Genomic DNA, 12,856 nt, shown 5'->3' with positions numbered 1-12,856 from the left:
AAGCTGGCTATGCCACAGGGGGAGACCTTATGTTTCTCTCCGTCATTTAACACCTACAGGTCTTGTCCTTCCCATAGCCAGGGACTAGACATAAAAAATATACAGCAGACTAATGAGCATTTGTGCTATCCCCCTGACAACATGTACCTGCCCTGTAGCAAAACTGATTGACTTCTTGTTCTACCCTTCAATTTTTCAGACTGAGCTTTGCTGTGCAGTGATAGCAAGAGACTAATAGATAGCCAAAAATTAGGTTTTCATTCTGTTATATACTAAGTATTAAGTACATTAAGTAACTGCGTGTATTAAGTACATCTGCATAACTTTTACAATAAAAATTAATATTTACAAATTTCAAAGAGAAACCTTTGGTTGACCCATCTGCTCAGAGCTATGCAAGGACTGACCAACTGGAATAATGTCCAGCAAAGCTGGAAGTATAGGACTGCTGCAAGGTCCATGTTGAGGTCTCCTCAGGCAGGAAGCATGGGATCACTGGAGACCCCAGATCTTCACCAGGGCACCCCACAAGGTGTGATGGGCAGGTAGCCTAGAGGGCACTGGGCTGTTCGCTGCTGGGTGTCATCAGGTCAATGCCCTCAGGGTCACTTTCCAGAGTAAGAAAGACGGTGTGGCCTTGGTGTGGAGACAAGCAGCAGGTGAACGTGGTCCGGGTCAATGCAAAGAGTGCAGGCACAGTTCAGAGAAAACGGAAGGAAGTGTTGTTTAGGTCCAAGCAAGGGTAAGGGCAGGTGGCAGGCAAGCATAGTTGGGGTCCAGACACAGGTCAGACCAGGATTAAGAATCGAGCACATTAAAAAGTAGCAAAGTAGCTGGTGCAAAGTCACAGCACCAACCACCATTACTGCTGAGGATAAATTAACCTCTGCCCCTTCAGGAGCTCCTCGTCCCTGGACTTTGTCAGTGTATGCAAGATTGCCCACAGACATATGATGTTCTGCATGCTCTGTCAGGCAGAGACAGGGAGCAACAGTTGTGCTTGGCAGCTTTACACGGTAGACAGGCGCGTGGCACGGCATGACAGTTTAGCATGGAGCACCGTGATATTTTGCCAGTCAGTCTTTGACACAACAACATACTTATCAATTCCCTCTAAGTCTTCAATAAAGGCATTGACACCATCATTTTGATGGAACGATTATATATTTTTCAGCCACAGCTTTAAAATTACAAAACATGCTTAAATAACACAAGTAAGCAGAAAAAATCACTTTGACTGATCTTAGATCTAAAACCTTCTTGCTTGAATATAATTGACAAGAACCAAACCTTTTCACTTGCCTGAAGCCAATATTGTCCCTGACCTATTACAAGAGCCTACCTGGTCTTTGGTCGCTCATAGCCAACATAACTTAAAAAAATACATAACAAGCTTGGTTAATATGACAAATTCTCTGGTGGCTTCCAGGAATAAATAAGGCCGAATCTATGGATCCTAAAGCCAAAATCCAAGATACATCAATCCCCCTAAATTTTCTTCATCTTCATTTTCGTCAACAAAGGGATACCACTACTGTGAAACAGTAATCTGCTACTGAAAGTAAAAACTGTGAAACCTACTGGAAGTGAAAACACAAAAGCCTGTACTTAAGGATCACCCACTAATTGACTCTCCCACCATGTAGGGATTGTGATCCATACCCCAAAAGACAGATATAAAAACAGATTTTGGGTGGGTGAGAGCTTCTCCTCCATGGTTCCCTAATGTAAAATGAGACCCCATTTGTTGCCTTATATGTGTGGAACAGCACCCATGGAACAGCGACCATTTTTTTTCATCCCGGTGAACACAGTAAGGAGTTCCCGAGAGATCCTACCCCAGTCATGTAGCCCGTATCTAAAGACAGAGGGGATTATAGAACTGTGCAGCTATCTTCTTCATTTACATCAGGTGCAACATTTGTCAACCAACTGTATCTGATATGATATGATCTCTTAAGACTTATTTTTATGTGAAGCTAATAGCAACCCATGTTTCTCTTTCTGAGAGGGTGATTTTGCTCTAATATGGAGGAAGAGGGTTAAATACAGATGACTGAACTGTTGGGTGGGGAAATCTGTGAGTAAAGAAAGAACAGTAATCTTTTATTCTTGACTGATAGAGAACCTTTAAATGTAAGAGAACAAGGGTAACCCCCAATCCGAAAAACATGTTCTTTCTGGACCTAGTCATCTTACTTTCCATTGTAGAACTGGTAAGAAATAGGGCAAAGGGTTCTTTATTGGGAATAAAATGACATGGGGACCACCAACATGCTTAATAAAGGCAGTACCTTTGTTCTCATACACTTAGGTAGAATGGTCCTTTATTGGTTCAAGAGAATAGGTGACCGACCCTCCTCCACTGCAGCTTCTCCCCTCAAAACTGCTTGATCTCCTATCTTTACTTGAACCGCCCCTCAAGTTATAAAGAAAGTAGCGCATGTGATGACAAAAATTTTCTCATTTTGCTTGACCTGGTATTACATGTTTTTTAAAAAAAATCAATCCACACTAAAGGTAACTTTCTGTTGCCCATTAGTGGACAGGTCAGTCTGACAAACCAATTAAAACCCAATAGTTTGTAAAACAAATAAATGAACATTTTTTTTCTTTAGGAAATGTGAAACAAAACAGAAAGTCATTTGATAAAAAGTATATTTAGTTGGTATTAACCCCATACAGTTACCAGAATGAAATTTATTTTCTCTATTTTGGGACTCTAAAGGGTCATTTGCATTCAGTAGGCAAAGCATTGATTCCATTGCCAGCTGTTGATCTAAAAATTTCCCACTGGGTTGTACAGCCTGCACAGGCATAATAGCTCAGAACAGATAGTGGCTAGTATTTAGAAATTTTGTTATCTCGGTGATCTGTGTTGCAGTATGTTATGGTGTGTTTATAATGTGGAAAAAATGGAGATATTGTGTTATAATCCTCTAGGGAAGTGTTTGGAGGCAAGGACATTTCACAATCACTGCCGCAGATACCGTATACGGCTTTCCCGCTGATGCTTCTCCTATGGAAGACAGCCTATGCATGCTAATGACATGATATATTCATGAGGCCAAAGTCACTGCTCATGAGAAATGACTGTATTCAGCCCTAGAATGCAATAATGTATTTATGGAAACCAATATTTAGCAATGATTTGTTCAAGATAAAAATCAACAGATATCTTGTATCATAGCAGGTTCCCAAGTACACTTGGTATTTTTGTCAGATTTGGGGTTTAGTTGTACGTGAAGCCTTGAAGATTATATATTAGCCTCCAGCAGTTGAGAGTAAATCTTGGGTGTTTTGTGGATGGGTAGGACATTGGTACATGGAAATGTTTCCAATAAAACAGATAGGGCTTATGTAGGAATTGGTGGTGTGGCTTATTAGTTTTTTACTTTACATTTGCAATAGTTTTCTTGTAAACCTGCTCAGGTCCACTTCTTACATGGGTCTCTTTATCCCAAATATGCTATTGTGTGGTCACCATGACAAGTTTCCTGTATATGCTAGCATGGTTTACCATTCTCACCATTGGAAAATCTATCATGATATATGGCCTGCTGCCACCATTGGGATGCATGTAGACAGGACGTGGCTTCAAAGAAGCTTTAGGAGATCAGCAACACTGAGATGAAACAAAGACTAAAAAGAGGTGAATTGTTTAGAATACTCAGTGCTTTAGTCAACTACATGTCATTCATTTAGGGTTCACATCCATTTTACAGTGAATGCACCAAATAACTAGTAAGTCAAAGGCACATTCACAAACAGCTTTTTTCCCTTAAAACTAAAGATTATGGTGATAGTCTTTGCAGATCTATCTGTGTTTTCTTAGCAATTAATCAGTTTCTTCTTCTTCAAATTCCTTGGCAAGTTATGAAATTAATTAGCGCTGATTGGTTAATGTGTGCGGTGAATTGCTCCTGAGATTTGCATCTCTTATATTAAGGTCCATGGAGACACTATATCACTAAACAGCCGACTGCTCACGGACAATATTGTAGTCCCCAAAGTAGGGCACCACCAGCTGATTCTGACCCCCAATTCCTCTAAAAGACAGAACAGATCTCTAACAATGCAACAGTTAACAAGCATCTGTGGAAAGTTTTAGTTATAAATCAATGAGCTGCTTGATATTTGTTTTTATATATAATAGCTTTACCCCACAGGGTGTATTGTGTAGTGTGACATTTGGGATAAATCTGCAACATGTCAATCTATTCCCAAACTCATTTATGTTGTTTAACTTATGTTTAATTGTTTACAGCTTTGGCAGGAAAATCGTCCGGACTACATGAACATCAGGTTGTACCTCACTGAGGTGGATGGGATGCAGGTAAGTGGCAGAAATTCAAACAATGATGTATATCATATATTATTACATATGATATATAATGTCCTCCTTTGTTAAGTGGACCTGTACTGAAATATTGGTGACGTCTGTTACACAGAATGATATTTCCTTGCCTGTTGATGCAATTCCCTGGCTTTTTGAGTTACAGTCTCAGGATAAGAATGGAGCAAAGAGTTCTCACTTTGCCATGACTTTTTTGCTGCATCATTAGTCTGGAACTCAGAAATAATAACAGACAATTAACTAAGCAACTTTTGAGGTCAATGGAGGTCATTATTGGTAGGCTATTTCAGTAAAGATTTCCTTTACCAATAATCAAGACAAATAAACATATCATTGGCTGTATTATGAATATACTATATGGCTAAAAGCTTGTGGACACCTGACCACCTGACCACCTGACCAACATACCATTCTATAAATACTGACCTTAATATAGAGTTTGTTTCTGCTCTACTTCTGAGTAGGCTTGGGGATGTGTGTTCTATAACCACAATAGCATTTCTCAGATGCAGGATGAGAGGACTCTTACTGGTATTCTTAGTTATCCCCAAATAGGCTTGAGGTCAAGGTCTGTGGAGACCACTCAGGTTTCTCCAAACCAAACTCATCAAACCATGTCTTTATGGAGCCGAGTTTGGACACCATGGGTGTGTTGGAATACAAAATGGTCTTCTACAAATTTATGGTTATTAACACACAATCGTCTACGTTGTCTTTGCATGATGTAACACTACCAGTACCCTTCACTGAAAACGCTTACATAAATTGAAAAGGCTTTCACATCCTTTTGGCCATAGAGTATACAATGAGATCAGATTTTCTAGATGAATGATAGAAAACCTATGTTTTTGGCTTCGACTCAAGAAAGTAGAAAGTATACAGAAAAATCTGCCTGGCAAATGATGTCTAGAAATACGGCCAACCCCCCCCCCCCCCCCCCAAATGGAAATAAAAACCACTATTGAACCAATTATTTGCAATTTTTTAAACACACCCTTGCGTGTTAGTGAGCTGCAGTATGTCCATGTAACAAAAGAAGAATATGACTTCTGTAGGCCGAGTTCAGGACTAAGCTTTTATTTCACATCAATGTTCCTGAGCTCCGCCCGGCACGCTGCCGAAGTCATTATTAGCTGTTCACTCCCCCACTGCGCTTACACTTTTTAAAGACGGAAACACGCGCTCAGAAGTGACACAATAGATGCTGTTATCAGAGCATTACACAATGTGTTAATCCCCTCGTTCACAAATTCTTATGAAAGCCCACTGTGCCGTTTCTTGCAGAAAATAATTGGTGAAAAATACCAGGCTTTGAACTCCCGTCTTATTACTGGACGCCCGCGCTGGAAACTTTTGTTCGATGAGATAGCCAAATCTAACAGACAGTAAGTACCATCCGCAGATATTGCCGAGTAATCAGGAGAGATGGGAATTGCCACGTGTTTTAGACCTTCTTAATGGCTATTTGTTTGCAGCCTCGCAATGTCTTTATTTAATAAACCAAAAGCCGGAGCTGGTAATGTCACATGTAATTCCCTATGTAATGTTTTCCCAGCTTGCAGAAGAACACGGCCGTCACAAATCCTTCTTCAGTTTGTGAAGCCGAAGGGGCTCATCTTCCAGAATAAAAAATAAAAAAGCTTACGTCTGGATTAAAATGTGAAATAATATGCTGAATACAGTTATATGAATAAGTGAAGCAGAAAGCATTTCTTGAAGCAGAGTCACTTGATCATTTCTTTGGTTGAAGGGGACACTATTTTTTCTTAACGCTTGTTTGGCCTAGTATTCACAAACTAATGAAGCAGAAATTTAACAAAGGCTAATAGTTCACAGACTAAAAAAAGTATACAATTAAAGAGCAAGTAAACCTAAAAACACAAAAACCTTTCTATGTCCACCTCTCCTCTTACCATTGCCTATCCCTGCTCCTCCAATGCCTTTGCTAGGGTCTGTTTTTTCTGCATATTCATTCTTATGGAAAACTAGCTACCTTTCTCTCTAATGGTGGGCAGCCCTTCCGGTGGAAGTAAAAAAGATTGTGACATGCATGTGCAGAAGAAGCAATACCCAGCCGAGATACTTTTGAAGAGTCCTTGGGACCCAGCAGGTCAAACAGCAAAGATCTAAAAGTATTTGTTATGGATTATTGTAATACTTGGGGTGTGTACGTGAACATAAAAGATAGCTGTACTATAGTACAGCAGGGAAATTATTAACTGCTCCCTATTAGTGGGTCTTTTTGGGCAGTTTTAAATCAAGTGAACATAATTCTTTTCACTAAAATTTCTTAAAAACATACAAAAATATTGTTTTTATTGTTAAATATTAAACTCAGTATAAGCAAGGCAAACACTCATGTATTTGTTATAATAGTTACAACAATAGACATAGAATTTCTAGATGAACAGTGTCTCTACGCATTTCATGGGACAGTGTCTGCTTCATCAGGAGGTTTAGAGAGTTTTCCTGTTCTCTTTCCCAAATCAGGAGTATGCTATAGATGCTTTCATTTATATTGGGCAATCAATGTCGGCAGGGCAGTTGAATCATCATCCAATAATATAATTTCCATGTATTTACAACTTAAAATAGAAATTATTATCTATTGTGTCTATATTAAGTGCTTCAAATTATATCCTCATGTTTCATGTCAACACATACAAAAACAAGCAGTCAGCCCACTTCAAATCATCCTGTCCAAGTGGAAGCCCATGATGCTGTAGACAGTATAAAATAAATGAAAAGATCTATAGTACACTTAATTTGGGATAGAGAACAGAAATACTCTCTAGCCCTCCTGATTATGCAGACACTTGTGGTGTGTTTGTTTTTTTCCCTTACATTTAAGCAGGAGAGAAAATATCAGATATGGTAATAATGTGATGCAAATGGTAAGTCAGTCAAAACTAATGGTTAATTGCCCAACTTCGGTCAGCTACAATTGTGCAAATCCTATACGATATTTAATATTTGAAGAACACTTTTGAAGTCAGTGGTGGTGGTGATGGGTGCCAGTGGGATCTTGTTAATCATTTCTGGCCATTTGTCAAGAATTTGTCAAACAAATGCATGAGGAACCAATCACTGTCATAGGGGGGACATATAAATTACCAATGTCAAAGTCACTCTGAAAAGAACATTATAGCACGGTATCTTTTGCTCTAGAGCAGGGTTCCCCAAAACGTCGATCGCGATCTACTGGTCGATCGCAAAGGCAACACGAGGCGATCGTGGAGCCCTGCCTCCCCCCCCCCCCCTGCTGTTTTATTGTTGGTAGTCATTTTAGTCGTAGTAGCAGCTCGTAAGCCAAACAAGTGTGGGCACCCCTGCTCTAGAGAATCATAATCTCTCTCTGTTACAGTATCCATAAAGATTACTATGCCATGCTTAATGGGCTGTTCATTTCCAGTGACCAATCTGCTTTCAGCAAAAGTTTGTGAACCCAGCAAACCTGGGGGAATTTTAGCAAGCTCATGGTAGCAGCAAACCTTAACCTCACCTATAGTGTATATCCCATTGGTCAGATATATAGATAGATAGACCCTATAATCTTTTCATCTCCAGGACATGAAGGGTTTAAATAAAGGTAACAATCTAAAAAATAATAATCCATTTTCCAAACCAGACTAGGTAAATATAAAGTAACTCCGGTGTCTTCCTGCACATGCATTAACCATGGCAAAATCCCCAGAAAGCATAATTAGTTTGCTGAATGCTGCCATGGAGTTTCATGATGTTATCAAGGCAGCTCAGCAGGCCGCCAGTGCCCCTTCCCAGAATATCCTCCCTTACTGATTACAGGCAGTGGGAAATGCATTATATCCCTATGTACAGTCTTATGTACTGCTGTGCAGTTATTTGCCGGCTGCTGCTAAACCCCGAATGTATGTCGACTGAGAAACCTCCAAGCATTCTATACATTTATTCACATGGATACATGTTATATTTGTTAAAAGCATGGGTACCTAATCCAAGTAAGGTACTGATTTACCAGTTACAACTATCCATGTTTACCAGTTTTTAAATCCTTTTTGAATTCATAACTACAGAATTTTTATTTTAGGGGACATTGTAGTTCCATATGTACAGTGTCCTAAAAACAGGTTTCTGATCATTTGCTTTTGTTTCCCATTGCTTTTTATGCTCTTGATAATAAAAAAAAAAAGATTTTTATTGCTGTTATTTATTATAACTTATCCCCACCACCACATTGCTCTTTGTTTATCTCTTAGATTGTAAGCTCTTTGGGGCAGGGTCCTCTCCTCCTCCTTTGTCACTGTCTGTATCTGTCTGTCAATTGCAACCCTTAATGCACAGCGCCGCGTAATATGTTGTCGCAATATAAATACTGTTTATAATAATAATGTTGGTTGGAGGGATAAAACCTTGCATAAGTCTTTTTTTCATATCCTAATAACTATAATATGTAAGACATAATGTACTAACCTAATTAGTTATGGCAAGTGGAATCAGGTGGGGGAGCATCTGTCAGATCCTAGGCTCTTGCCTAAGGCTACAGAGGGTGGCAAATAGACATCAAAATGGGTACGTTTGCAGAATAATATAAATTAAAACTAAATTATCACATTGTTGTATCAGCTCAGTTGTTACGGATAAGTGGACATCACACGACCAATTCTTAAAGCCCAATGTTAGGATTGACAAAGTTAAGCTCCTGCCTTGCAATCATGAGCAGCATTGCCAGCCTTTCATTCACATTGAGTCAGTAAATTGTTCTTATAGGTCTATGAAATAAGCAGCCAAATACCAATGGATGAAGCCCACATAGAAGGCTGACAATTCTCATAAATGCAGGAGCTTAACACTCAGCTAATAGCGGAAAGTACTGTTACTCACATGATCGTCATGAAAATTGCAACAGATTTACAAAATCATTATGCTTCAAAAAGCTTTATATAGTTAGACAGGATGCCAAACATATACCCAAATATAAACCCGACTTTTGTCTCCTTCTAAAAGCCATTAGAAAAATAATTTTGGTTTATATTTAGGTCACACTAGTTGATAATGCATTGTTCTCATGTAAAGTGATTGCCAGTGGACAGATGATAAATGTAATTGTTACACAATTTAAATGAGGCACAGCGACATCTACTGGTGGGCAACAAAATACCTGTAAAAGGGAGGGGGTGGGGAGAAGATATACAGACTGAGCCTGTTGGGGATTGTTTTCCCCTTTTAAATAAATGTTTTAAAGACAAACAGCTATGGATATATTTATTAACAATAATTTTATTGGCAATTCTATTGATGACTGTTTTTAATATTAGCAATGATGGCCACGTTTTGTGTCTTAGGTTTATACTCAAGTCAAAGCATTTTCCTGTGTTTTCAGGTAAAAAAAGGTGAGCTTGTATTATATTTGAGTATATATGGTAAACATTTAAAGAAAGTACTACAAGAATTTAGAGGCTCATTGAAAAAAGTACCTACCTCATTTTTCCCCTGACTTCAGTACTTTGAGATACATAAAAGCATTTGTCTCTACAAATCTTACATCTGTACATACCTTAACCTTTGCCCCAGCTCTAACCTGCAAGTGTGGTATTTGGCTAATCACAAAGCAGAAGCCACAATGAATGGTCACTACTTTATGACAATGATGAGAAAGGCTGAACTAAGCAAAGGTAAAACATTTGGATACAGTTAAAAAAACAACTCTGAAAGTGTTCAGGTTCTTGAAATAAAACAATATTCACATACAACTGTACCAGAATAATTTTTTTTTATTTGTTTGCAGGAAACCGGTGGGAGTGTTTTGCTGCGGGCCAAAGGGGCTCTCCAAAGATCTTCACAAAATGTGCAATCGCCCCAACCGTTACAAAACACGTTTTGAATACAACAAAGAGTCCTTCAGCTGAGACTAAATACACGGCAGGGAAGACCAAGTGCAATTAACATCAACCAAAGATCCTTAATCAATAGAGGGACTCAAATCACTAGCATTGACTCTTCTCTACGTTGTGGTGATTTAATGAAGGGATTACTGCCTACAAAACAGCACTAATTGTGGCTTGTTCTATGCACTGTATATTTGTACAAAAAAAAATTACTTGACATCCTAAAGGCCTATTTTACTGAAATATCTCATGAAAATGTGGTCATCTAAGAGGGCATTTAAAAAATTACTGGTGCACTTTTTATGTATACTTTATACTGATAGAAAAAAAATAAGGGAGATTTACTATTTACCTTTTTATGCAACCTTATTTAATTATTTACTTTTATTCTCTGCAATTTGCTCAGTATTTCGCTGTGGTTCTTATAAGGTGACCTAATAGTCATTTCCAGTTTTGACAGCGGGCATTTGTTTTTTATTATCTCTGGAGATCATGTAATGTGCAGCAAGATTCATATTCTCCTTTTTGCAATATACACAGAAGTGGTATAGAAAACAACGTTGTTTGTATGAAGTCAGAAGAGAGAATCTAGACCCATGTATGAGCTAAGGGCACTGAAGAATAATGATGTAGCAGGGGAAAAGTGTTGGTCCAACTAGCTCAACAGTTTTCCAGAACTGACCGCAATGTTCAGGTTGATTTGGTAGCCAAACGTAATTCCCACTAAACCCAATGGGGGAAAAATAATAGTGTACTATGCATTCACACAGTTAAACGTCAGTAAATGATAGATATAACTTATGGCTCAGCCAATGCAGGTGGCGGCAATTCATGGCCTGTCAAATTCTTGTTGTGGACAGTTATGGCATGTGGCCCTAGGTGTATGGCTGAGCCGATCCAGCCATTGACAATTGATAGCCAGTAACCATCCACTGTCTGTAATGGTTGAGCCCTAGCTATGCCTGTTATTGGTAAGGTGTAATGTATGGCTACAGCTAAGTCAATATAGCCAGTGGCCATTGACAGCCTGTCATTGTTTGCCGGCTGGATTGGCTGACCCGTACACTATACCTGTAATTGATATGGTATAATGTATGGAGCTAGGTATACAGCTCAACTAATCCAGCCAGTGCCCATTGGCAATCTATCATCATCCTCTGGTTGGATTGGCTATATGCTATATCAATGCTGAATACCAAGCCTATGGATGGATAACAATTCTTATTAACAAACATACTTGGTCTAAGATGGCAAATGAATATTATTACGTTACTGAACTTTATAAATACACATATTCAGATAACTTGATTCCTGCTCTTATCTCAGGTATGGTAGACAGATCAATTGGAAACGGCATCATGTATATGCCATAGTGCTTGTGTTCATTTGAATACTATTTTTTTTATAGCTTGTGATCTTTATTTGACATGGTCAGGCTAATACCAAAAATAAAATGTTGAACCACTAACAGAAGCAGTTAATGATTTTTTCTCTAGAATGCAGTACTTTTTGCTTAAGTGTTTTTGTCAAGATGCAAACACAGAATGAATGATCTTGATCTTGGAGCCTCTGGTTTCTCCCTCCATGGGATACACTGTCTTCATGATACCCCTTCCATCCTCTCACCATATACTGTATTTGTAGCAATGGTTCCAGGAATCTGGCAGAGTTGTAGGTCAACTGAAAAATATGGAGAGCTGTAGGCAGTATATAAGGAGACAGTAATGAGTAAAATACACATCTCTGGTTATGTTAACCCATGTTGATGATAGTGACAATCTTTCTGTTCGAAAAGTCTGTATTTATATATATATATATATATATATATACTTACCTCCTTACACAGGGCAGCCTTCCTCTCGCCGCACCCGCGAACATCTGGCACAGTTTCAGGGAGCAGGCAACAGGGACATCTCAGCGTGTATTTAGTTTAGCAAGCAAGACCTAACAGCAGTTTCTGCAGAACAGCGCCATCAAAACATTGGTGGCCAAACAGTGTACTACATTCCCTGTATTGATAATCCGATTTGAAATTCATGCTGGAAAACTGAAAGAACCGGATTGATCTTTGGACATCTTGATTGGCCATGGCAGGGTTATGTCATTCCCTGGTACAGCCAAGGCCAGCTAAGATTCATGGGTTTCACTGGCAACCAAATCTGGCGCTGCGCATTCGGAGTTCAGCTTTGTTGTAAGAAACCTGGAGTAATCAGGCAGGTAAGACACATGGTAGGCTTTACATTTACTTTTAATGTTCACAAACAACAATTTGCCCCACTGCTGATGCATGAACTTCAACTTGCCCTCTGGTGCCTTTACATTGCAGAAGCAACAGATTGCATGCAGCATTTCTAGGCTTGAAGATACTTTGATAAATAACATATCAAAATATTGGTATATGACTTGCCTGGACAAGATTTCCCTATACATCCTAATTATAAAGCAGTCTTTTGTTAGCCATTAAGGGTCAATGTTGCAAGGTGCTTGATAATATACTCTATTAATCTGTTGATTTAATAAACTAACTCTGAGCATGGGTGTGCTGTGTGCACTAAATGTCATCTGTAATGTCGAACAGTAAATACATTTTAAAACCTAATAAATCCTTTATGATCTCTGAAGCTGTAGGCACTGT

At 38.8% G+C, this 12,856-nt stretch overlaps 1 protein-coding gene across 2 annotated transcripts in view; it reads left to right on the top strand.

The window, feature by feature from the left end:
• NOX4 (NADPH oxidase 4) overlaps window positions 1–11,694 on the top strand; it is a 110,751-nt gene extending 99,057 nt beyond the window's left edge. For both annotated transcript variants that reach the window (XM_072402502.1, XM_072402511.1), the window contains exons 16-18: window positions 4,268–4,336; window positions 5,642–5,742; window positions 10,122–11,694. In XM_072402502.1, coding sequence (XP_072258603.1) covers window positions 4,268–4,336; window positions 5,642–5,742; window positions 10,122–10,242 — 291 coding nt within the window. In that variant the 3' untranslated portion in view covers window positions 10,243–11,694. The remainder of the gene's footprint in view (window positions 1–4,267; window positions 4,337–5,641; window positions 5,743–10,121) is intronic.
• Window positions 11,695–12,856: the final 1,162 nt, after the last annotated feature.

The sequence above is a fragment of the Pyxicephalus adspersus genome, chromosome 1 (genome assembly GCF_032062135.1).
Source record: "Pyxicephalus adspersus chromosome 1, UCB_Pads_2.0, whole genome shotgun sequence".
Lineage (NCBI taxonomy): Eukaryota > Metazoa > Chordata > Amphibia > Anura > Pyxicephalidae > Pyxicephalus > Pyxicephalus adspersus.
The sequence above is the reverse complement of the archived record's forward strand: the minus strand, read 5'-3'. Positions and strand labels throughout refer to the sequence as shown.